Source organism: Stigmatopora nigra, chromosome 9 (genome assembly GCF_051989575.1).
Source record: "Stigmatopora nigra isolate UIUO_SnigA chromosome 9, RoL_Snig_1.1, whole genome shotgun sequence".
Classification (NCBI taxonomy): domain Eukaryota; kingdom Metazoa; phylum Chordata; class Actinopteri; order Syngnathiformes; family Syngnathidae; genus Stigmatopora; species Stigmatopora nigra.
The window spans coordinates 9,687,632-9,713,360 of NC_135516.1; the positions used below are offsets into that span (position 1 = coordinate 9,687,632).

General features: G+C 42.5%; 3 protein-coding genes and 1 long non-coding RNA gene across 8 annotated transcripts; 1 reads left to right on the forward strand and 3 right to left on the reverse strand.

Moving 5' to 3' along the window:
- Window positions 1–274: 274 nt before the first annotated feature.
- LOC144201302 (inositol monophosphatase 1-like) lies at window positions 275–8,816 on the reverse strand. Of its 2 annotated transcripts, XM_077723812.1 has the most exons (14): window positions 8,658–8,816; window positions 8,415–8,572; window positions 8,037–8,250; window positions 4,016–4,496; window positions 3,755–3,847; window positions 2,485–2,550; window positions 1,624–1,687; window positions 1,420–1,559; window positions 1,155–1,259; window positions 1,049–1,094; window positions 877–985; window positions 706–814; window positions 494–645; window positions 275–429 (listed from the first exon to the last, which is right to left on the reverse strand). In XM_077723812.1, the coding sequence occupies exons 7-14, from the start codon at window positions 1,684–1,686 to the stop codon at window positions 308–310; spliced, it is 846 nt and encodes a 281-aa protein (XP_077579938.1). In that variant the 5' UTR covers window position 1,687; window positions 2,485–2,550; window positions 3,755–3,847; window positions 4,016–4,496; window positions 8,037–8,250; window positions 8,415–8,572; window positions 8,658–8,816; the 3' UTR covers window positions 275–307. The 2 variants fall into 2 exon arrangements, with proteins under 2 accessions (XP_077579938.1, XP_077579937.1); XM_077723811.1 differs by lacking the exons at window positions 2,485–2,550; window positions 3,755–3,847; window positions 4,016–4,496; ... (1 more) ...; window positions 8,415–8,572; window positions 8,658–8,816 and adding an exon at window positions 2,235–2,383.
- LOC144201293 (voltage-dependent calcium channel beta subunit-associated regulatory protein-like) lies at window positions 4,063–12,607 on the forward strand. Of its 2 annotated transcripts, none has more exons than XM_077723800.1 (11): window positions 4,063–4,261; window positions 4,334–4,447; window positions 6,102–6,173; window positions 7,233–7,378; window positions 8,000–8,061; window positions 8,129–8,291; window positions 8,360–8,540; window positions 8,705–8,818; window positions 9,209–9,407; window positions 9,482–9,683; window positions 9,800–12,607. In XM_077723800.1, the coding sequence occupies exons 3-11, from the start codon at window positions 6,126–6,128 to the stop codon at window positions 11,493–11,495; spliced, it is 2,811 nt and encodes a 936-aa protein (XP_077579926.1). In that variant the 5' UTR covers window positions 4,063–4,261; window positions 4,334–4,447; window positions 6,102–6,125; the 3' UTR covers window positions 11,496–12,607. The 2 variants fall into 2 exon arrangements, with proteins under 2 accessions (XP_077579926.1, XP_077579924.1); XM_077723798.1 differs by having other exon boundaries at window positions 4,063–4,247.
- LOC144201313 (uncharacterized) lies at window positions 8,987–14,384 on the reverse strand. Its single transcript, XR_013327311.1, has 3 exons — window positions 14,230–14,384; window positions 10,839–11,512; window positions 8,987–10,679 (listed from the first exon to the last, which is right to left on the reverse strand). It is a non-coding gene; the product is annotated as an uncharacterized LOC144201313 (long non-coding RNA).
- Window positions 14,385–14,521: 137 nt separating this feature from the next.
- On the reverse strand, window positions 14,522–25,698 carry stk11 (serine/threonine kinase 11). Of its 3 annotated transcripts, none has more exons than XM_077724783.1 (11): window positions 25,476–25,698; window positions 23,073–23,925; window positions 21,892–21,975; window positions 21,631–21,720; window positions 21,215–21,347; window positions 21,010–21,146; window positions 20,619–20,746; window positions 19,219–19,276; window positions 18,908–19,101; window positions 18,030–18,286; window positions 14,522–16,991 (listed from the first exon to the last, which is right to left on the reverse strand). In XM_077724783.1, exons 2-10 carry the CDS (start codon window positions 23,354–23,356, stop codon window positions 18,078–18,080), a joined length of 1,317 nt encoding a protein of 438 aa, XP_077580909.1. In that variant the 5' UTR covers window positions 23,357–23,925; window positions 25,476–25,698; the 3' UTR covers window positions 14,522–16,991; window positions 18,030–18,077. The 3 variants fall into 3 exon arrangements, with proteins under 3 accessions (XP_077580909.1, XP_077580910.1, XP_077580911.1); XM_077724784.1 differs by lacking the exon at window positions 25,476–25,698 and adding an exon at window positions 25,271–25,438; XM_077724785.1 differs by lacking the exon at window positions 25,476–25,698 and adding an exon at window positions 25,211–25,438.
- Between the last annotated feature and the right edge of the window lie 31 nt (window positions 25,699–25,729).

Sequence of the window (25,729 nt, forward strand, 5' to 3'; positions counted from 1 at the left end):
TATTTTTGTTGTTGGCAACCACCAATGGACGGACGCAGGACAAGTCATTTAAAAACATACTATTTTTTAAAGTATTTTCTAAATATAAATGTTAGTATCATGACATGTTAGTATCACATTAGCAATCCCAGGCAACCCAAAACTATATTAAAAAAAAAAAATCAAACATGATGCTTTGTTCAGGTTTTGTATATTGAACAAGGATTATCACTAACTTTTCATTCACAAAATACAGAATGTGCGTGTGATGTGTGCGTTTAAAGACCTTTTTGTGAAAACACATGAAGGAGCGCAATCCGGACGTCGGTCACGAGGCAGGTTCGTCGTCTCGTTGCAGATTGAAGGCATCAATTTCTTTCACCAGCTGATCAGCAATGCTGCGGTTGTTGGCAGCCAGAACGCGACGGGACATCAAGTCCAGAGGGCCACCTGCGCAGGAGCGAGCGCATTAGTCGGCACTTGGCGAGGCGGCCGGCTGCCACGTAGCACTCACCTTCCACGTCCAACAGCACTCCCCCGGCCTCAGAGACGATCACCGATCCGGCAGCAATGTCCCACACGTGGATGCCCGTCTCGTAGTACGCCTCCACGCGGCCCGACGCCACTAGGCACATGTTGATGGCGGCGCTTCCGGCACCGCGTACCCTGCGATCGCGACTCGCCAGGTCACCGCGGGCGGGTGTGGCGAGGCGACCGTTATCTTACCCGTGGACCGGGATGCTGACCACCTTCCTCAGACTGGAGAAGACCTTGTCCATCGTCGACGGATCGCGGTTGGAGCCAAACTCGGTGGCGATGATGGATTTGCGAATATCTGGCGACAATCAGCGGGAAATGACTTTCGGTTCCGGCGCCCTCATAATGGACGTCGCAAACCTTGCTGTTGGGAAACCTGCAGCGGGCGGCCGTTGCAGAAGGCACCCTTCCCCCGACGGGCCGTGTACATCTCGTCTTGGAGGCAACTGTAGACCACACCCAACTCCACCTGTGAGGCAGAGACAAATGGCGTGGACTGACGGCTACCCCGCCTCCGACTGTGCCTTCTCACCTGCTTGTTGACGGAGAATCCGATGCAAATGGCGACAAAAGGGAAGCTAAAGAGGAAAGGATTCAAGTTAGCGTCCCATGGGAGAAAATCTAAATCAAGAACTGACCTGTGGACAAAGTTGGTAGTGCCGTCAATGGGGTCGATGATCCACGTGGGACTGTCGCTGAGGACGCAAGCTTCTCCTGCGGCCACCGACTCCTCCCCAATGAAACTGACAATGACGACAACAACAACGCCCCCGACCATTAACCTGAGCACTCTCGCGCAGTGGCGCCTCCAGAATTTTTTTTACAAGTGCCCAGATGAGGAGGCTTAATTTTTTCCCCCCAACTGGCGGCGCCAATACACACGTCATTCATCCATTCAAGTACCAGTGAGTTGGGAATTTCTCCTGCAGTGAGTGGATGATGAGTTTCTCCACTTTCTGGTCTGTCTGCGTCACCAAGTCGATGGAAGAGCTCTTCAGCATCACCGCCTCCGACTGCACGCTGCCCACCGCTTCACGCACCACCTGCTCCAAGACAGCGTGCCGTTATTCGCTGGTCCACCACGAGCTGCCCGGCGGGTGCGCGTACCTGTCCGGCTTTTCGTGCCACGGCCACGGCGTGATCCATGGCGCTCTGCCACACGTCCGTCATACTGGAAGGACACAAGTAGAAAACATTTGATCAATTAATTTGATCAAATTAACTTTAGAGCAGATTTCATCAGCTGATAGTGACATCACCAATCCATTTTGACTGAGAGGTGACGGAGGTCACTGGCTGACAGCTTTTCCAATCAAAATAGTTTTTTAGATGAAATGTCATTGACAATTGAAAAAAGTCAATATATTATATATTATATTGGTTAAAGGTCTATTGCCATCATTTGGAACCAAAAAACGGATTAAATATTTTTCAAATTCGAAACTATAGGCCATATAAGTCAAAATGAGAGGTCCTTATATAGAGTTAATTTATTATTATTTTAAATATGTATAATTAAAACAAGGAAAAGGTCTGGCATGTTGATCATTTGTAAGTTCAAGGTTAAATGCTGAAAATTCGTTACTACAGTATAGACATACATTTAAATTTGACAACAAAGTTATCTATTGGTCTTCCTGCTTTGAAATTCGATAACAAACACATGACGTCTAAGAAGCACACAAACAACCAAAGTGCAACATTAACGAAGGACTTACTTGATGGTGTCAACGGAAAAATAGGAAGATTTAAAAGAAGAACTTTGATATTGATGCTTCGGATCAACGACTACGTTCACTTCCTGGTTCTGTCTTCTACGTTTGTAATTCAATAGTCACCAATAGCACCTTCTGGTGGTGACGCCGGGTAAAACATGTTCACCATTCATTACTATAGTAGACTTCAATTAGGAGGGCATTCAAATTCAGGACCTCCAAAAATATTTCAATGAGGTTGGTTGTTACTTACATACGGAAGAAGATTAGTGCCACTGAATGTGGCCAAAATCCAACTTTAGAGACAGAAGTCAGTATTCTGAGAAAAAAGGAAATTATGACATTATTAGAAAAGGTTTCATTTGTATTTGGAGCCATATCAATGAACTGTGCTGACTCACTGTTGTTTTTCTAAAGTGTTTTTGAGTCCATTTATGCATAACTATGATCAGTTTTAATGCAGTGCCGCTGCAGAGATCAAAGGTCACGGGCATTCAATATTGGCCTACCCTGAAATATTTCCTGAATCTTGTCAAGATATGGACAGATAATTGAAGATCTACATTCATATGACCTTGAAAATACATAACCTGATACTCTCACTCATGCAATTACTCACAGATGAAGCTTCTCACTCGTGAAATGCTCATTTCTCCTTATTAGGGACAAATTGTACCGTGTTGTCACGGTGAGGGATTTCATTTCAAGTCGGCATACCACCGGGAGATGAATTTCGACTTTCCCCGGCCTCGTGCAAAAGCCTCTTTAGTATTCACATCCCATCTTTGGTTTACAGACAGACGGGCTTCGGGGCTGCACCTGTCACATGACACGCGGAGGAGAGCACGGCCTGCGAGGGAATACAAATGCGCCTTAAAACGTGTCTCCTCTCCGGGGCTAAAAATAGACACACCCACAACAGCCCCCCCCCTGCTTTTTCCGGTCTGCGTCACTCGTTCACTCGCTACATTATCACCTACCTACCTTATTCATTGTTTACTCTTTCACAATCAAGGCCTTCACAACCTTGAGTTCATGCACTTGGAAGTGCATGAGAAAATGAACATGCATTCTAAAATGTGCACATGTATGGTAATTTGTGAAAGGGGGAGGGAGGGAGGTTCTACCTGGCTACTTAACATTCTCAGGGTCTCACCAAGAACAATTCCAAAGGATGTCCTGCTCTCCGGAGCGTGCACAGACGCAACTCTGACGTCAGCATTCGTAGAGCAAATACACACACCACACCACACACACACACACATATTCATATGGACATGGTGTTTTTTGCATTATTGTCCCCACATGTGTGAAATTCTCTGGTGTGTCTACATATTGCTCCAATGTTATGGTTAACTACCACTCTTATTGCAATAAATGGATGACAAAAATGGGGGCCAAAACTACTGTATTTCTATTGATTTAAAAAAAACAGAATTATTTCATTTATATGACCAAAAAATAGTGATTTGTTATTGAGAATGATCGTACAGTGAGTGCATTTTTTCATCAGTTTTACTTACCCATCACCAAATGGAGGCTGGCAACGCAATGCTACCACTGTGTGGTTTCAAGAGACATTACAATACGATGACGTCCGTCACATCACCGCTCGGCTAGGAAAAAAGAAATAGCGGTCAAACATCAACCATACATTGAAATGTGTCTGAATGATTTGCACCACACTTGGGGGTCCATTCATCAATTGTTTGCAAGATGATGAATGGGGGGGTGGGGGGGGGTGGCGGAGGGGGGATTTGAATGGGGAGCCACCGCCATCTCACATCATCATCATCGTCGGCGGGAGCAGCATCAGCACCGTCAGAGGCACGTCACGTGTCTCGTCGGAAGAAGGGACGGGCGGTAGTGTGGGTGTGTCCAATGGCGTGCGCTTTTCATTCATAACTCCGGCGCATCTCGGCGACGCTCCCGATTCAAGGATGCGGACGTGGGGGAGGCTAGAGCGGAACCGAGCTCAGCCAGGACCACCTGCTACTACGACATCGCTTCCCTCAGGCGAGTGTCACAAAGTGAGCGGACCAACCGCTCCATGGCTGTGGTGGTGGCTCCACTTGACCATGGTTTGTGTATTCCCACCATAGGCGGGCTGGGGCCAGGACGCCGGAGCGTGGAAGACGCCGACGACCATGTCGCTCTAACGATCGCGTGCGACCGGGCGGAGGGGAGCAGCATCTTGGACACAGTTTGTTTAGAACGTAAGATGCATCACACGTTCACTCCAGACAAGCGTCTGCGGCAGCCAGCCTAGACACAAACCAAAAGTACTTTAACATGACATATTATTTCGTGGCAACATGGATTTACATATAGTAATTAGACATTCTGATATTTCTTGTTAGAGCATGTTGTCACCAGCACATAATAATTGGAAAAAAGTGACCTATGTATGACTGACTCTCTGTGCATGTACATATATTGTTTTATGATGTGATGTGATAGTTAAAAATTGATTCTTTGGGGGGAATATATCACTTTTTCTTTTCATTATGTCTTTAAAAGGATGTCTTTCTTAAAAAATAACCAGTTTCAAACACATATTTTTGATCACTGCTTTGCTGATTGACAACTTGGATGTCCAATTATTTGCCTGGTTTTATTTATTTTTTACAGGTAATCATGTTAGTGTTTTTTTTTTACTTGAGTTATGTAAAAAAAACTATCTAAAGCATTCAAATGATACTAAAGACAAATTGAACTGAATACAATTAAGATTCAACTTAAAAACAACTAAAACGACCTCCCGATTCGACATTTCTTTAACCAAAAAACAATGTCAACCCTTCCAACATAATAACAAACAAACACTCATCTCAATCCAAACAATCTCCTTTTCCTTTTATCACTTCAAAGTTGCAAACGTCAATACAAGCTGTTTTTTCAGAATACTATTTCTATCAAAAGTCTCATTTTAAGAAAAACTAACGTCAATTACAAAACAATGAAGTTACCTTCCTCCTTAACAAAGCATCACCTCTGAGTTGGTATGTTTGAGATATTACATAAAATGCTGTGCTTAGTCACATGGCGAGAAAATGTGCTTGTGCTATCAAGGACCTGCCGTGTACATACAGTAATTACGCCGCCTGAGATCTTGTGGTGCATTCTTTCTCTCCCTCACAAAGAAAATGGGAGCAAAAAAGCATCTGCAATATCCAAAAAAAATGGCTTTCTTTTCCTTTTTAAAAAGGCAACATTATCCCTGAAAATGCACCTGTCTGATGTTAATCCATTACTTTGGCGGCCTGGCGGTAAAAAAAAAAAAAAAGAAGCGAGGGTCCTAATCCTCCCGCCTTCCAAAATAATCATCAATGTGAATGTGGGTCCAGATGTGATGGCTGGAAAGCCTTTTTGTCTAATTATTTTTGGGGGCTGGGAACCACTGTCATCAGCGATAACGGCTTGCAAAAAAAAAAACATCAAATCGGGAGTTTATATAATTGCCCTCGCCATTTATAGGCGTCTATGCGAGTTATTATTTTTTTTTTTTGCAGACGGCGGAGAGCAAAATGGCCCAAAAAATGCTCATAATCCAACCAACCGTTCATTGGCTTGATGATAGCTGAGTAAACATTAACAATAAAAGATTTTCAACCAGTCAGGGATCACATTAAATTCAATGTAAACAGCACACAATGAGATCTGAATTGGATTTGGATGCAGCACAATTACAACATTTTACAGAAATATCTTAAATTGTCTTGTAAGCTAGTTTTTGAATGGTTGAATTAATTGTTCCAGGGTGTCAACACTAAATCCATACATTTTTCAAATCCTACACTAGAAAGATGATTTCTATATACATACACAGTAGATACTAGCTAACTTGTATACTTGTATATTTGTGTACAGGCTTGGCCTACACCGACCTGGACCATGAGCAATGATTCGCCCGCTTTGGCAACTCTGACGGAGAATTCGACAGTGAGTAGCCCTTTAAACAAATATAAAATGTTGAGCTTCAAAAGGAAAACATCACAGGCTATATTCTATTTTTATAATTGCTTATTAAGTGGGGGGGGGGGGTAGTAATTCTAAAGTATTTTTCAATGAAATAGTGGGGGGCACAATTACATTACATGCCGTTGGATATTTAGGAGATAGTTGTATACCGAATCAAAACGTGAGCAATAATCAATCCTTATCAAAGTTCACCATGCTCGTCTTGTCATAAAAAGACACGAAGGATGGTGACCCAGTTACTGCCGCCCACCCTTTTCCTTCTCCTTTGCCGGCGGAACGTGACATCAGAACAGATGCGGGATGCTCAAAGCGGCTGGCCGCCGGGATTGCTCATGTGCGTCCGCATCCTCCCACCGTTTCCATTTTTAGCCTTTGGGATGCCTCATTTCCCCCGCTCGTCCAGAAGCCCACCGAAATTGAATTAAGGGTCTCGCTGACGTTTCGATTAGCGCACGCACTTTTACTTCCAGAGAGTGCCGTCTCTTTGCACGTGTCTCGGGCTCAAAAATCACCGTGGAAACTCTACGGGTGTTAATTCTAATCCTTATTAGATAAAATGTCGCTTAGCTGAGCGACTAATGCAGCAGATTCTTGGTTGGAAAGGGAGAAAAATCCATGACTGCACAGTTCTAGCTTCACTAAAGCCGCTACCAAAACAAAGCGTGACAACCAAAACGTGTGGGCTTCTTATTTAGAACGACACAAAATTAGACACACCATTATTCATTGACTGTGAAAAGCAGGGGTGTTAAACATGGCGTCCGTGGACCGGGAGTAGGCCCTCTAGGGGGTCCAGCAAGGCGAGAAAATGATTTCCTTTCACTAAACCCGGCCAAAAATGACTAAAAAATTTCAGTTTTGTGCATAATAGACCAACATAAAAATAGAATGTGTTGGGTGGCTTGTTTACTGTAAACCAGCCAGGGACAGGAGACAAAATGTCTTCATCTTTTCCCAGCCTCAAGTTGGAAATCATCATGTCATGTCAAATCTGACAAATAAACTAATGTATCCCACCAGGATGTCCCTGTGTCGGCGGACCAGGTGGAAAATTATGCGCTGCTCTTGGTGCTACTGAGTATTTTCGCTGGGGGGACGCTGGTCCTGCTCTCCCTGTTGCTGCTCTTCTGCCATCGCTGCTGCATGGGCGGGCGCCGCTACTCCAGGTGGGTGCTTCGTATAGACGTTTCTGTCTCTGGGGTGTCACACTGGGTTTGGTTTGCGGGCCACATTAATGTCACATTCATATTAGGGTAGTTGCAGGCCAAACTTAGGATCATTTCCTATTGATTTAAAAGGAATTTTGGGATGCTTTACTTCGTTTTTCTGTTCATGTTGATTTTGGGGCATTTTTTTGGTTACTTACTGTTGCTTTCATGGCATTTTAATACTCCTTTTGAACTCATTGGCTGACATTGAAGGCTCTGTTTTGAATGTGAATGGACTAATGTGATTGTAGCTAGGATATGGTGTGCAGTAGTTCCATGCTAATGATAAAAAAACTGACTAACTTCTGGTTTTGAGGTGGCCTTGTTGAAAAAAAGTACGTACAGTACGATTGACCTACAAAGTGCCTGTCACAGGCCAGATTTGAACCCCTAGCGGGCCACTTCTGGCCCCCGGTTCTTATGTTTGACACACCAGTTTTACACAGTCAATGCAACAGCATGTGGAAGAGCGATAGAGCTCTCAATATACGGCGACGTTCTTAGGGGATTTTAATTCTACAGATATTGTTGTAGCTATCCTAACATGTGGCGATGACAGACTGTCCACGTGTCTTTCAGGGCGAGCGATGATCCCGAGAAAACAAACACGACTTACGTTGAAGACTCTCAGCCCACGCAAGGTCAGATCCGCCATCTTCTCAGGTGGGGTCATCACAACTGCCACTCATTGTCGCTCTCGTCAATCAGAGATCGCCGTCCGCCTGGACGAATCCGACACCCTGTCGGCCGCCGGCTGTCACGACGGGGAATGCGAGAGGTTTGTTTCCACCGGGCTGACGGGCCGCAGGGTTTCCTTCAACGAATCGGCTCTGTTTGAAAACGAGAGGATGACAGAAGACAAAGGACGCAGGTACCAATCAGATGAGCTCTCCTTTGGTAACTGAGCCACAAAATGACAGACCATTGTTTACTTTACAGGTACACTTTGACAGAGGGTGATTTTCACCACCTTAAAAAAGCTCGTCTGACTCACCTCCACTTGACGCCGGCCCCGTGCGACTTGAAAATCCTCACCATCATGGAGTGTGAGTCCAATGAGAGCAGTTTGGTCAACGTCAGCGAGGCGCCAACTTCCAAACTTCCTCTCGCCATTTACCAGGTACAATGCGGATTTCAAATTTGAAACAAGCCCTACAATTAAAAGACAACATATCCATTTTTATAGCCTAGTCAGCTTATAAAGACTCCATCTCAACTGTTCACGATTTGAGCGCACATTTATGCTAAGTTTGGAGATAAAAATCTGCTCCTTTTGTCTCCCAGCCGACAGAAAGAAGAGTTTCTGACTGGTTGGGCCAAAGCCGCAGCAGAGGTCTGCCTGGAGACACGCATCATTCCATCCTCCTCAACCAGATTTCTAGAAGGAGCTCCCTAACTGTGAGCATAAGAATTTGAGATTTCCATAAGACGACGACATAGAAATTCACTACATTACAGTCAATTGTTTCAAAACAAAGTTGTTCCAGTTATATATTTGGAATTAGAAAGACATACCCGTCAATCTTGGTGAATTGCTCTCCTTATAAATGACTGCAATTCCCCCTATTAAGCGATAAAAATGTACGAATATATTTCGGAACAAATTTGCTAACATATGGCGCACTTAAAAGTGGACAAGGATCCCAAATTAGTATGCACTAAATTCAATATGTTACTGTATGGCACTGACAGCTTGACTATCTGGGTACTTTAGCTATTATCATAGACTATTTGGCAAATAGATTCATGGCTTATCTCTTCCCTCTTTCCTTTGATTTTGCTGGGTAGTTGGAAGCTCTCGGAGGCAGAGGGGAAGTTCTGAGTGAACACTTGATGAGGGAGAAGACCACCCCTGCATCTGGCCAGACTTCAGTTTTACAGTTCTTGTCAAAACTGAGGCGACACACCAGTCTGGAGGGAGCCGGGCCATATTTCAAGCGTTGGAAGTTTGACAGGAGCCACCGGGCTGCCAGTCTGGATGCCAAAGGTTTGTGAGGCGATATTGTCAGAACCTATTAGCAAATGTTTTACCCTGTGTTATGACATGGGCTACTCATGCAGGATCCCCAAAGAGAAGACCCTTCCAGAGGCAAAGAGCCGCAAGCGAAACCACCGACCACACCGAGGACGACTCTTCTATCCGAAACGATGCGACGGGGTCATTTCCGCAAACTCCCAGTCAGACCAGTGGCCTCCAGTCTCTGTCTGCAGAGTCTCTGTCTCAACCTTCAACGGGTCAGACCACCACTGTCTTCCTCCACAGGTAAAGTGGTCATAGCACTCAATACATAGTCCTAAACTGGTCAACCTATGTTGAGTCAGGTCATGTCCACCATCTCTGCCACACAGTATTTTGCAGTTCTTCATTTTTGTTTTCAGGCTTAATCTGGAGGTCAGTGGGGACAGTAGCAGAAGAGAAGAAGAAGCAACTTGGCCAACTGAGGATTTCTCAAACCAGAGGCAAAACAGCATCTCGGATAACCAAGTAGTAGAGCAAGGATTAAAATCCGATGCAAGGACAGACAGCGGCTGCCTTGAGTCTAATCCTCTACAGGAGGAGGTCTCGGTAAAGTCACAACAGGAAGCCAATGTCTTGCATCATGAAGACTTATCTGGGGAAACTGCAGAGGATGAAACACATGATTTGACTCAAAATTGTGAGATGGAAGCTGATGAAGGAGAAGAGGAAATGTTAGGAGTCGAGAGCAGGTCAAGGGCAGATTCGGGTTCTTCTCTCGGCTTCGGGCTAAGGCAGGAGACCGCCGAGTCTCAGCCGTCTCTCTACCGAGACATCTGGAGCTTACGCGCCTCCCTCGAGCAATACGCCTCCTCGGATCAGAGCAGCACCGACCGGGAATCCATCCGCAGTGACGCGGAAAGCGTCTCGTCACTGAGTGGAACGCGAGCCGGACAGCTGGATAGCTGTTTCTCCCAAGACCTGGACGACGAACCCGGAGCAGAAGGAGAGGTAACGGACGGAGGTACCAGGGGGGCGTCGGGCGGACCCGGCCAGGCGGGGAACGGAGTGGACGGAGAAGGTGACGGGAGTACCCGCAAACTCCTTCAAATGGACAGTGGCTATGCCTCTATCGAAACACCATCCAAAGGTCCCGAGGAGATGCGCCTTTTTGGGATTCCCACAACCCCTCGCGGAAAGACCGCCTCGGAGAGAAGGTTGTTCTTCACGAGCTCAGGTAGAAAAGGCTCCGTTTGCGAGAGCACAGACACCAAGTTGCTCCAGGAAGAAGTGGAAGACGATCTAAGGGAAAGCACAGAGGACAAACGCAAAAGTGGTTTCTTGCTCCAACCACCCTATTCAACCGTTAAGTTCCCGTTCCCGGATCCTCAGAAATCAGACCCCCTTTCGCATGTGACATCTCAAGTATTGAAGCCCATCTCTCAGCCCTCCAGCCCTCACCGAGTCCGTCTACACCGCCGCGACTACAGCATCGACGAGAAAACCGACGCTCTTTTCAACGAGTTCCTCCGACACGACCCCAGGTTCGACCAGCCGGATTCGCCATTCCGGACTCGCCACCGCTCGAGGGCGCACCTGCGGAAACAGTGGCAGAGACACAAGCAATACAGCGACCCCGGATCGGGGGGTCGCTACTCCCCATCTTTGGAGAGGCAGAGGTTCACCCCGCTGCCAAGAGGCGACAGCGCCAGTTACCCCTTGGACACCAGGTACCACAGCACACTGTCACGCATCGCCAGCGCGGCGGACGAAGAAGCCAGCGAGATCGCGGCGGCCTGCGAGGAGGCGGCCAAAGAAAGCACAGCGAGAGAATCCGGCGACGGGACCGCCTCCGAGACGACCGTGACCGGTCGGCGACCTTCTTCCGACACTCAAAGCACAAGCAGCCGGCAGCTGGCGCGTTGCGTGGACCCTCGAGTTGAAAACAGGAACAACAACAGCAGCAGTCCGTCGAGCGACCTGGCGGATAAACTGGTCGCGGCGGTGGAAGAAAGACTGTACGGCGGTTTGCGAGCAACTGAACTTGGCCGGGGGGAAAGTGAAAGCGTCATGGCTGCCTCTCGAACCGCCTCACCAGACCATAGTCCTCCTATGTAACCCCATCATACTCTTATCTGTTGGATAGATTGAAAAAGTCATTGAAATCCTTGAAAGAAAAACTTGAACAGACATGATAGGAACACTTAAAGATTGGCGATAAAGACCTTAATCTCCACTGTGATGCCATGTGACGTGATATAGAAGGCCTCTTTTTAATCCACTCCACATCAGATTAACATCTAGCGCCTCTTGTCTTTGGATATATTTTCAAACAAATTGTATTTACCGCATGCGACTTTTACTAGTATTACTACTATGTCAGAAACGATGTAAATAAGTGAAAGACAGTACAGTTTTAAAGTTCCAAAAAAAAAAAATCAAAACAAAAAGCACTTTGTCGGGAAGAAACATTTATGTTACTATTTCTATCATGACGAATAGATATCCTACTCAAGTGTCCTTGTTTGTTTGCATGAAGAATTGGCAAAAAAAGAGGTGAATTTGAAAAGATTACCCACGTTTGCACTTCTCTCTTAATTAATAATAGTGAAAAGCACTTGTGCACAACAAAGGGAATTCAGGTTTTGAATACATTTGAATTCATTTATTTTTTTAATTCTGGCTAGACAAGAGCGACACAATTCAACGTCATTGTGCTGTGAACTTTTCCATTAGCTTTTCTCCACTAAAGATTGGAAATACAAACAAAAAAGACTCCTGGAATTTTCTTATGTATGTTCGGTGGGATGAAAGAATGTAGCGGGCTTTTTCATCATGTATTATTTTAGTTGTGTTAAAATTACAACAGATGAAAAAAACATCAAGTCTTCCTCAGTTTTAACTTTGTAAAAGTAGAACATCTGACATTGAATATCATTTGTTCCATGGCAACTATTCACCCTTTTTTGGTTGGAATACGGTTGAAATAAGCAAACTGTGACAGTGATTTATTAATTGATTATCTTTAACTGACACAATTATAAAAAGAAGTAAACCGCTGGAAAAAATAGCGTGCAAAAAAACGAAAACTTGTTAGCGTAGCGAACTAGTGGTGATTTGGAGGCACTGCGGGAATTGATACGTTTGTCACGTTGGACTTCGTATGTACTGTTTTAAGAAATGATTGGTCGTGGAGGATAGAAACAATAAAAATGTGACATTTCTCAACAGTTTTGGGGGTTATTTCAATGCTATGAATAAATTAATGTACCTTAATTTTTGATATTACTATGTCATAGTCATTTTGTAGATTGAAGTTCGACTTTTCTGAAATTTGAGCACTTTTGTAATGTACAATTTTGGCAACAGATAAAATTTTCACTCACTTTTCAATAGCAAGTTTCAATATTTCATATTTGTCGTTTAGAAACGCTCAAACTTCCAGAAAAAAAATCATTTTGGATTAATTATAAATACAAAATATCCTATAGATAGATGTTTTTGAGGCTTGTTAATGATTGACAGGCAACTAAATTCTTCTCTCACAGCGTCATTTTCTGTTCATTCAAGACTCAAACGTAGACATTAACGCGAGTAGTTGCCTTATATTAGGTCTCCGATTGGCTGGCGACCAGTCAAGGACGTTCCGACCCTAATCAATATACGCACTATTAAAAAAATGGATGCCGGAGTGGCATTATTTGAGCTGACACAGTAATAGCCTGGTTTGGACGCAATATAAATCTAGAAGAGCTTTTTTTCCCACCATGAAGTCACGCAACGCGTCATCCGTCATGGCGTCCACTGCCGCATGCTTTGGTGTATGAAAGGAATGCCAATGACGTTGTGTAACAGTCCGTCTTTTCAACGCGGAAGGTCGGCGTTGGTGCGCTGGTGTTGTTAAAGTGTGGCTTTATAGTGCGCCATGAGTCATGCAGAAAATTCATTTATCCGCCAAGATAAATAGCTCCAAGGACAACCTGACGCACAACATTTATTCAAATCTGGACGTTCAGACAAATATAATTAAAATGAAATAGGTATATACTTGAGATTTTGCAGAAAAAATTTATATCTAGTTCAATCGTGTTTGATGCCGATAGAATTTATGGCCGTATTTTGTTAAATATGATTTAAAAAATAATTTTCAGTCTTACTTTGGGCTGTAATTACTGTCTATTGCCCTTTTTAATTCATCTTAGTTTCTGTTGTGTTAATGTAACCATGAATTTGTTTTTATATTAAAAATATATATATACCATTGTTAAAATTTAAGCTTTATTTGACCAATAAAGTAAACTTTCCCAATAAAGCCTATTAAAAATTGTATTCGACTGTATTACTATTAGTAATCAACCATTTTTGTTTGTGTATCGTCCAATGTTTAACCTCATTATTAACTATAAAAATAAATGTTTTCATTCAAAAATAAAAAAGCGCAAAGATTCTTTCTTAAGAAACACTAATCTTATTTTATCCTTCAACTTCTTCCATGCCATTGACCATGTCCAAACTTTCAGCCGTTTTCATTCCAATGAGTCATTAGTAGAATGAACACGTTTAATCACTATCAGTTCAAATGGACTGGATTAACGACTCAATGTTCAAAAGCAATCCAAAAAGATCAGACTATTGTTTTGATTTCATGTCACAAGCGATTAGCTAAAAGCAATACATTTTCACACTACAATACTAATAACACAACTACAATACGTACTATAGTGGACAAAGTGATTTTAAACGCAGCCATTGTTTGACCTTGCTGACGTAGGTAGTGCAAATTTCTCCCTCACTCCATTCCTCCCTCCCTCCCTCCCTCCCTCCCTCCCTCCCACAAATAGTCGTGACTCACCTGCTCTCTGATGTACCCCCAGAGGGAGGCTGATGATAGGACGGGCTGTAATGTGGTGCTCCTGCAGATGTGATTAGCACTCCACAACACAGTCGCTCTGAGGTGAAGTGAACTGGATGACAGAAGTCGTGCTCGTCAGGGGATACCTTAGCTTAGCAGGCAAGCAACGCTAAAGGATATTCATAAATACAAAAAAAAAGGAGCATTAAATCAGTTTTCATCTTATTCACATTATGCTTCAAATTAGTTGTCTTAGTTGAATTAATATAAAAAAATCCAAGTCAACATGGCAGACTTTTGGGACATTTTTATATAAATAATTAAAAAATAGTCATTGGAAAAACAAAACTAAAAGGGAAACCAGAACTCCCCCCACAAGACAGCAATAGGTTAGTCTGTCTTTTTGTCCTCTTCCTGCTTTGTACAGCATGCAGGTTGTTTGTCAATGGCGGCGCATCGTGTCACAGATTTATGGAAAGATCTTGGAGCATTTCGTCCATACTCACTAATAAGACAATTCTGCATACCAGAACTAGTTTTCCCTGTCCACTACTATATGACATTTCTGCATCTCTAGGACAAAAAGTAGCATTAATAGTGTTGGGGGTGGGGGACAAAATGGAGTAAGACATTTTCTAATGTGCCAAATAGTCATATAGTAGAGGACAGTAGGTTTAATAGTGCATGTAACAAGTTGGGTATTGGGACTAGAGAAGAAATACTCCAAAGGCTTTCCATACAGAGGTAAAATTCAAATTGTTTGCGTTTTCTTTTCAGTACAGACATCACAAAGCACCTTTAAAACTGCTTGAAGGTTGCAAACAAAAACACAAAGGTAGGTCAAAAGCCAATGTTCCGGATTCCGGGGAGTAGGGGTGTGGGAATGGATCCATTTTTAAGACAGGCTCGTGAAACCGACCGAGAGGGTCGCTTTTAACGCTAAAACACGGCACAAGGATCAACGGGAGGTGTCCTTTGGTTGGTGGAGGAAGGTCTACTTGCGCTCATCTGCTACAGAGTGGCAAAGATGAAACTGAAAATCCATGATGAGTTCATAAAATGTCCGGGGTAACAATTTGAGCACTCTGCAAAAGGGATAGGTGGCATGAAGGGGGGCAGACAACGTGCAAGAAGGACATTATCCATGGTGAAAATTGGCTCTCCTCCATTGGAGTGAAGGGATTCATATCAAGGACTACTTGGACGACTCTTCCCTCAAAAAAAGGGAGACTTTCCAGGAAAATAGAAGCTTTGCCAGAAATTTACACAATTGAAGTGGGGCTATTCATCAGTTACTTTAAAACAGCTCTGGGGGGAATTGAGAAAATTTAAAGACAACATAATCTTTCCCAATTTTGCTTTGTTTCTAGACTTTTTGATGGCTACAGATGAGTTCTGTTTAGGATTTTTTTGTCATTTCTGTCATTTTGACACACCCATCAAGCATAGTGATACCTAGACTCATTGGTGGAATTTAACCAACCAAATTCCTCAAAATTGACCAAGTGCAACATCTGGATATCATAAATAGAAAACAAAAGCCATTGTGGTGAATAAATGCTGACATAAGCAAACATTATGAGAGAGCTTGTCAAAATAGTAAATGAACCATGAGGTATATTTAAAACTTTTCATGATTCAACTCAATATTTTTGCTATAAATTAAATTCAACAAATAGAGGGAGAACACACAGGAGAAAAACCTTTTTCCTGCTCAGTGGGTGGTCATATTTTCAAAGTGCACCCTGGTGAGAAACCTTTTGCCTTCTTATTTTCAACAAGTATTGTGACAAGATCTCAGGGGAAAACGGCTCGTCTCTTAACATTTGTGTTCCTTTAATATGGCTGAACCAAAAAACTTTGGTTATTTCCACCAATGAGTCACAAAAAATTGCTATTATGTAGGACCTAAACCAGTATTTCGATTTAGATTAATTTCCTTACATTGGTCTTGATTAGCATTATCTTCATTTGTCATTGAAATTATTACTCTGAAAAACGATTAGTAACCCAATATCTATAATAACTGCTATTTTAAAGTTTTTAAATGACCAAAAAGTCAGTCTTTTGGTCTGAAGTATCAACTTTTGAATAGCTTTCAGATGGAGTAACCAGTGTACACAAAATGCTTAAAAAGTATTGTGGCCATTGATTAATTTATGAATAAAAAGCATATTGAGCTCCCCCATATCGAGCAATTGGTTAATTTGTTCTAAACCAATTTTTGAGGTAGTAGTGATCGTTAGATAAGATGCTGCTAATGATGCACCGTAGACAAGGCGACCTAACCAAAGCTCCAGAAAAGTTCTAGTTTTAGTCGTTTATAAATAGGCTTGAGCAAAATGAGCAGATTAACTAGGGGCAACAGTGTCAAAAATCTGAATGGAAATTTTCCTTATTCGGGACATTATTTAAAAAAAAAAAAAAGATAAGCGCTTTCCTTGCGTTTCTTGATTTAATATCACCAGAGCTGTACTTTCCCCCTAATCTTCATTTGAAAATGTGTATCTTAACAATACCTGAATAGGACACCTTTTCATTCAATTTCCATGTAAAGTTGACCAATCCTCATGTCAAATTCCATTGGAAATCATGTGAAAGGCCCTGGAAAATTTCCAACCCATTGAAGCACTCTTATCTACAAGGCCCAAGCGGTCGACCAATGAACGGGCACGTCATCATCCTCAGCAGGTTTCTGTCACAAGTGCGCCCGCCGCAGACAGAGAAGGGAGAGGGGAGGAGGAGGAGGGGGACAGCTCCATCTGTAAAGAAGGGGGAAAGAAAGCAGAAATTGACGTACAATCTGAGAATAAAAATAAAACGGGCACAATTACATGACGCTGAAAGCTACATCTCGACAAATACTGGGCAGACGAGCGTCGCCGTTTTCAGGATGAGTCACTGCCTGGAAAGATTAACACGCTGCATCTCCTCTGCACTGCGGCCGTGACAAACAAACCCCTTCTGGGAGTGTTAGCTACAGTGTGAATATCTGAGACTTCACAACATCTTATAGTAGTGAGAAAGTCCATTCATTCTATTTTGACTCACTTCCGGAACTGATTGGGAGAACTCAATTGTTTTTTTGAACTGACCATAAAAAGGGATAGTGAGCTCAATCGTTCAAGGAAATAACATTTGTTTATAGCAGTAATTGTCAAACGCCCAGTGGGTGAGTGGTTAGAGTAGTGGCCTCACAGTTCTAGGGTCCTGGGTTCGAATCCAGATTAGCCCTACTGCGTGTGGAGTTAGCATGTTCTTCCCAGGCCTGTGTGGGTTTTCTCCCAAATTGCAAAAACTTGCACAATAGGTTGTTTGGACATTCTAAAATGCCCTAGGTATGAGTGTGAGAATGAATGATTGTCAGTCTCTTGGTGCCCTGTGATTGGCTGTTTATTCTTTGTCACTTGCTCTATGAATAGCTATTTTGAATTTTTTTTTGAACCAAAAGTCTGTTTCAGGGTCCTCATTTAAATGATTTCTCTTTAACAACCTAAAAATATTTTAACCCAATATACTGGGTTGCCCCAATAAAACTCTAAAGCTCTGTGTTGTTGTTGTTTTTATTTCATAGTATTCAATCTGTTGCCAGCCATTGACAACAACACAAGTCCACTTCATTTCAAATGGTACAATTGGCTGAGAAACATCATTCTCAAGATGAGAGTGAATGCAACCAGCACTGTCCCAGTCAAAATGGTTTGGACCTAGCAGCCAATAAGTTTCCCTATTTTTATAACTCAACAGAAGAGCTGACACCCACTTTCCTTTCAAGCTTTTCACTTGCAATCCACACTCACCAGGTGGGCTGCTGCCAACAGAGACCGAAGAGGAAGTGGGAGGGGGCGTCATTGCTGCTTGCAGGTGGAGAGCTTGCGGATCTTGCTCGCCGTGGACACCCCTTTGCGCGAGGGGTTGGACGAGGATGAAGACCGCCGTTCGCTTTTGGCCTTGCTGTTCAGAGACCCAACCTCTGTCCCGTTTAAGCAAACCGGCTTGGCCGTGGGTGGGCTGTAGTCCGCGTGCCCTAGATCTTGATCTTCTTCGGCCACTTGTCCTAAAAGTCAGACGGTGGGGAAGAACGTGGCTTTTCACATGAAGTATCAGGGCAGACAACATTATACGAAGAGCCAAAATGGGGTACGCGTAATAGATTCTATACATACATCCCCTTATAAGACGATGTGAAATGCTTTCAGAGACGCTTAAAAAAAATTCTAGAGATGCAGCATTGCTCTGCACGTAGGAGTGAACCCACCAAAAACCATCTCCAAAAGGACTATTTATAGATCACTTCATTCACATTCTGCAGCTCCAATCGAACCTAAGTGGGGCACGCCACTTCTAGATGCCCGTCCGGCAGAGATAACGCCATTTATCATTACAGGTTGTTGCCTAGCAACTGATATAGGTCGTGAATACTGTGGAAAAAAGAAAAAAACTAGTGAGGAAGACTTCAAAGTGGCCATCATCTTCATCACTATCAAACTATCATATATATATATAAGAGGGAATAATTGTGTCTTGGAGCATCTTTGCTTTTTCATGGCAGGTCTTTGAGTTACGTGGGCTAAGGTACATACTGAAAGTGTGGGGAGAAGTCTTAAACGACTCCAACTTGTATATCAAGGAAAGACTGTGTCTAGAGATCAAGGGTAATATTTTCCTGCACACAAACCTGGCACCGTGAAATCCTGAGTGTAGATGATCTCGTCCTCTCCGTCATAAAGCTCGTCGTCGTCCTCGTCGGCGTAGCCGTGGAGATCCTCCAGGTAGGGTACCACCGTCATACTGCGCCAAGGGTCCCTGCTCTCTGCGCTGGCGGGTATGGGCACGGGGAGCTCCGTTGAAGGGTGTTTCTTCCGTACCCAGCTAGCAGGAAAACGCCCAGTATAGAAAATAGCCTTTAATCGTTTATGTATTGAAATTGAGTGCTAAATTGAGCTAGCATTCTTAGCATATGTGATGTATGACTAATAAACCACTTACTTGTGTTGCCTTATGTTTTGTATGGAAAACCTCTTAGCAGGATCATACTCGAGCATTCCTGAGAATGAATAGAGGAAGCTACTTAATTGATAGTCAGAAAAACATTGTCAAATTCTTGTGGATGAATGTAATAATTTCTCTCTGGTTATAAAAAAAGGGGGAATTAAATATTTTTCCCCTCTTATTATTTCATATTATTGGACTATCCGTCAAAATACGTTTCCTAAAGAAAAGTCCCTCAGGGTGTACAAAATGACCTTTGGAATTCTGCAAATGCACACTAACCCAGTGTGACTGACAAACTACATTTTTGGCCTTTACAATGTGGGCTGAATGTGGCAAAAGGAAAATGTCAGCACGATGAGGCAGCAATGATGTTTTGCCGACGCGGACTTAATAACGTAACGATCTCCCAGCAGTGTTGATCGTAGATTCGAGTTTATTATAGACAAAGTAATATTTGCGTGCCGTCTACCTCTGACGTGAGGCAACAGACACAGACGTCACACTTTGAGGGCTAGAAATCTAAAGGGATAGGCAAAACAAACGAACAAAAAAACCCTCAAAAAACAATGCAACACCTCATGCCATGAAGAATTTAACTCCCCCACATGGCGGCATCCACGAACATTTCCATAAAAGGAAAAGCTGCAGACAGTGAGCAGCATTAATGAACAAGAAAATGCAGATTCCCCCAAAATGTCTTTTTTTCCCCTTCACCTCAGTCTTTGCAGTATTTTCCCCCAATTTCACCGGCAGTTAGCTTGCTCTTGACATAAAACCGATACGAGGTTGGCCATAAAAGTCTCTTGACTTCCAGACTTTTTTTTAACAAAAAGCTTTGCGGCAGCCCGGTTAGCTGTTTAACATTCTGCTGTTGGCTTCAGATCAATAGAAACTACGTCAGAAGCTGAAGGGGTTTCTACCATGTGGGAGGAAAGACCCAATGACTACAAATGTCATAGCACCACCAGCTGGACACACTGATAAAACACAGCAGTGCGGTATCACTGCAGTGTTGTTTTTTTGAGCATTCTGCAATTTGACATTTTTATAACTGATGGCAAATCTCCGCATATAATTTCATTTGTGTGTGTACCATGCATGTTAAATCATTTTATGATGATTTCGCTATGCAAAAGAAAGGTTTTGACCTTTTCTCTAGTGACGAATGACAAAAAACTGCTAAACAATGATCAATTATCAATGGTAAGGACAATTTGTTTTATCATTAGCTGCCATTGATAGGAATAGACATCCAATGACATCCCTCCACTCGCAGTTCAAAAGGATTGCGCACATACTAGTGACTAACTCATTGAAATTCATTGCAAATGGATAAAAAGAGCCACGTCATCGGACATGAACATAGAAAATACTCATGGTGCCCCAACACTCACCTCGCAGGAGATCTGAAAGGAGGGGTCCGCACTCATCAGGAATAGTAAATTCCCCTTTTCCGATGTTCTCAAATAGCTTATAGATATTGTCTCCCTCAAATGGATATAGACTTGTAGTAAGGTTGTATCTGTGTGAAGGAAAACATCATGAGAATTATCATTTAATAGTACTTCACAAGTAGTAGAGCTAGCAAACATGAATGTATCTTTCATTACATTGATTTATCATGTAAAAAATAATAGTCCTTCATGCTACTACCTCTTGAGCTACCAATATTTGTCAGGAAATGTATTTAAATTCTAGCTAATGATAAACAAAAACAGCTTTGTGAGGTTTGCTCGACAAAACAACAAGAAAAGTGTAAAAGTATGCTAAATCCAGACTACTCACAGCGTTACCCCGGCAGACCAAATGTCCACTTTAAACCCTGAAAATGTATCCAGGCCATTGGCTATCTCCGGCGGCTGAAAGGCCGGCGAGCCCTGACTTGTACGACACGTGTCGTCCTCAGCAAACGGGTGCAATGCCTGCAGAGGGAGGTTTAATCGTGTTAATTCTCAATATACATTATGTTTCAAATGATCTGGGTTCTTACTTCTGCTACTCCCAGGTCTGATATTTTAAGTGCTCCATCTGTAGTCAACAGCAGATTGCCTGGTTTAATGTCTTTGTGGACAATTCCCTGGCTGTGCAAATATTCAAGGCCATCTAAGAGTTGGCAAAAGTACCTGAAAAGAATCAAAGGTGATGTGAGTCAGTGTGCTAACCAGGAATCGTAAAAAATACAGTCAGATTGAGGCTCACGTCTGTCTAGAGCACTCAAGCCTTTTCAGGGAAGTAATTACACATTCATGCAATCAACCGGCACATATTTGAAAAGTACAAGCGCAACAGTATAGTTGCTAAATTTAGGCCGGTAGCTACAGTATTGTTGCAGAGAGAAGATGAGTCTAAAAATAGAAGAACTTGAAGAGTGGGGTGAGAAGAGCAAAAGAAAACGACAAGACGTACCCGTGAGCTTGAAATATAGGAAACCTTTTTTCCGGGACACTGTCCAGCATTTCTTGCATTCCGCACACGCAATATTCCATCACCATATACGTTTGACACAAGTCAAGGGCATTCAAAAACAAAATGTCAGAAAAATCCACTATCTGTTCATACTTAGCACAATTTAATTTGGTCTGATGTGCATACATGCATGCATATGTATAGCAAAGAAAAGAGGTAACAGACACCATTTAAAAAAGGGAAATAATTGGGAAAGGATATATTTTCTGTTTTTCTTCATTGTAGAGTACGTCCACTAACTGAATCACATTCTTGTGTTGCAGTCTTCTTAGCAGCTGAATCTCCCTGAAAAAACACAAACAAGGAAATTTGTAATGTTTTTTTTACAATATGTACGACCATCATAAACCAAAGTTCAACATTTAAAGGGTTTATGGGCATTTATGGGGTTCAATTCAAAACCCTATTTAGTGAACTGACAACAAAACACAATCCCCTACTACAACTACCACCACCACTACTGTCTTATATATGAAACAAATTTTAAAATAGGCCATTCAATGATGGTGCGCCTTATAGTATGGAAAATACGTTAGCTAAAAACCCAGGTTGCACTAATTGTTAAAGGCAATGTGATATAGTACAGATTAAATATGTCAGAATGAGGCTGATAAAAGTCAGTCATTACTGAATACATTTTTATTGTGTGTGTTATATTCACACAGCAAACCTCCACTCCCACCTAAGGCACAGTGACATTCAACCATTACCTATAACCAGCTCAGTTAGTTGCTGAGTTCATAAGCAGTCGTGTATAAAACCCAATTCTGAAAGATGGACAGCCGATATTTCTTCTACAATCTGATATAATGTGCGGCAGTGAAATGCACGAGCAGGCATATCATTCCAAACAAAGGCGTGTTTTGCCTTGAATGTTGCCATGGAAATGGCATTGCAAAGTCAAGTTGAGAGAGGGCCATGAGGGACAGACACGTCAACGTCATCATACTAAAAGCCTCGACAAGCTCAAGGATCACGTTGGAGGTCTCCACCAAACAGAAAATGGAGAGTGTGTGCATTTCGGAGATGCCATCTTGAAGATTTTCTTCCTTCGGGAACTCATGCTCAATGATTTCTATAATTAGCACAGGCTGCAATAATATTTAATGATGTAGGGTGTGATTAAATCCTCAGATAGGCTGCAGGAAAATGGGAAATCCAAAAAAAGCTAAATCAGAGGGCAGTAAAAAATAAAAGCGAAGAAAAATAAATGCTGCATGATTTGATTCAACTTTCGACAGCCTTACATTTAGGTAGGACTGAAGAGAAACCTGTTCATGCTGAAAACAAATTTTGCAAGGTTTGCTGAAGCAGAGATTTTGTGAAAATGTTATCTTTTAAATCAAATTATATTACAAAATAAAATAAGACATCATACTGACTTTTTCACATTGGCTTCTCCATTTGGAATCCTCCTCAGCTTCTTCTTTTTCAGGATCTTGACAGCCCTGCGGCATAAAGTTTCCGAGTCCAGCATTTCCTTCACCTTGCCGTACGATCCTTCCCCCAGCAGATCCCCCATCAAGTACTTTCCTATCAACTTTGCCCTCTTCCTGCGCGGCTGATAAATCACCTCAGTAGAGTCGATGCGGTGAATGAACGTGTCCATCTCCATTAGTTCATTTTCATTCAGGTAGTTCAGGTGATGTATCTCTCCGGTACTCATGACTGATCCACAGTCTGAGCCTCCTGTGCAAACTACTCAGGGAAACCTTCCCGTTGGCGGAGAATTTAATCCGCCGTCGACCTCTCGGCCCGCAAATGAGAGGTAATAACGATAAATACTGAACGTGACGACGGGGACAAATCTGGCTAGGGAGGGGATTAGTCCAGATTAGTCAACATTATTGTTCTTTAAAAAAACAAAAGCTACACGCTGAAGTGAAAATGGCTCCACTGTCTCAGCGATTCATGTCGCGTCTTCTGTTTGAGACAAATGCACCTCAACGCAAATGTACTTTTCAGTTTGTTTTCTGAACTCAAAGTCTTTAAGAATCTAATGCAATTCAGGCGTATTTAGGGGCAAACAGCCCTGGTTCAGCAGCACAACATTTCTGTCAAGGATCCATGGCACCTCGGGGCAGGTAAGTGTGTACACCTGGAATGTTTCCAAACACACTTTCCCTGCTTGATATATGCAGCGGTGTCAGCCGGGCTTCAGTTGGAAGACCGAGCCTCCAAAAGTGTGCTCCTCCCAGATTCAGGTGTCCTCCATGCCACCAGATTTAAGGATGCCTACAAACAAGAGTTGTAAAAAAATAATGAAAATGCACAGTCCTTAATTTAAGTTATCCATTTTGTGAGCCAATCATAACATTGGATGGACTATTTCGGCTGCCAAGTGGGGGCAATGAAATGTTATCATACATTTAATTGGGGCAATTTATGTAAATGTCAATCAATATGCAAATTTGTATGTTATTTGATTAACCGTGGTGGATGAGAGTTGGATTTTCCCCCCTCTTTTTACACTGCAGATACACATGGATAAATAATTTTAGCTGCTATCAAACCCATTTTTATACACTCACAAGAATGGTAAAGTCAACAACTTAGACACTCATAATTCATAATCATTTTGGAAAAAATACCAAACAATTTTCCGTCATCATTCTTAGACTCCTTTTGTTTGGTCTGCTACTCAGAAGAACCCCGTACTCAACTGTCAGGCAAGTTTTAGTTAAAAATATCCACCAATGAGGTGGTACGGGGTGAAATTCCGAGTGGTTCGCCGGCGCGACGTGTCAAAATTACAGCAACCTTTTAAATTGGAAACACTTGCAAATGTAATAATATTAGTGAGAAGAGCAGTGTGAACATGGATTATTAGTCATCAATTGCTCATCTGTATTTTAATGGAGGCTTTTAGAAGCCTTTTAAGTTTTTACTCCCATATTTTGATGCACTTGTCACATTACTTATAGAGCGACCCTTATTAAAAATAACAATAATAAAATACAAAATAAAAAGACGCATGTTACTTTTCACATAAAACGGTATAGCATTGAGCATATGAAAAAGTCATGTATATCTAAAATTCGATTAGCATATTCCAAATATATAGTAACAATAATAATAAAAATCCTGGAGCACATTTCGTCAATAATAAGTGCTATTGATGGTAGACTTTCGGCTTGGAAGCATTATTTTTTGCAGGTTTCCTGGAAACAATTACAACATTTAGAATCATATCTGGCAAGGACTTAAATAGCGATCAACAAACATAGTTTAATAATGTATTGCCTTATTATTTAACACGATTTATCTCAGTAAATGACAATTCCCTTTAGTACACTCAACTATTAGCGAACCTAAATGCTAACCTCGCACATCTGCTTGAATGAACGAGCATCCCTCACTCCACTTTTAAACCTTTCTCTTCTTTTTAAAAACAATTTAGACAAAAACATATAACCTGTCCGCGAACGTTCTATCCAAATACACCCAGAACAAGTCCAAAAAAGCGTGTTTTATCCCCGGAGCGTGAAAGAAACGTCGTCACACTAGTGAGGCTACATACATGCTCTAGCTAGCCATCGTTGACATTTACAAACGTCAAGCCAAACGCTTCAGGATTTACCAGCAATGTCGGAAAAAGAGTCCAATGCAAAAGTCGTAGTTTGCAGCTTTATCCAAAACCAGAACAAATCCAGAATACGCCCGGGCAAGCGGAGCAAATGGAAGAATGCATTCAGGATAAATAAAGCTAACGCAAGCTAAACAGGGTTGCGTTCACGTACGTCGAGCTAATTGAACGCCAACTCCTCCTGCGTGGGAAAACTCACCTTAAAAAACCGCGTGAATCTTCGCCCCACCACAGATTGGACTCGTTCCTCCTTATGTCAGTCCCAGGAATAACATAAACGCGACTGGAGCCATGTTTCATATCAATACATATTTTTTTCCGGACTCTTCGCATTACTCTTGCCAGTCAGGTTGTCGCCATCTTGTTTACCTCCCCCCCAAACCCGAATCAACTTGCACTGTCAGTCAGTGCGTTACTGCGTCAAATCAAAGTTTGTAAAAGCCGCAAAAGCCA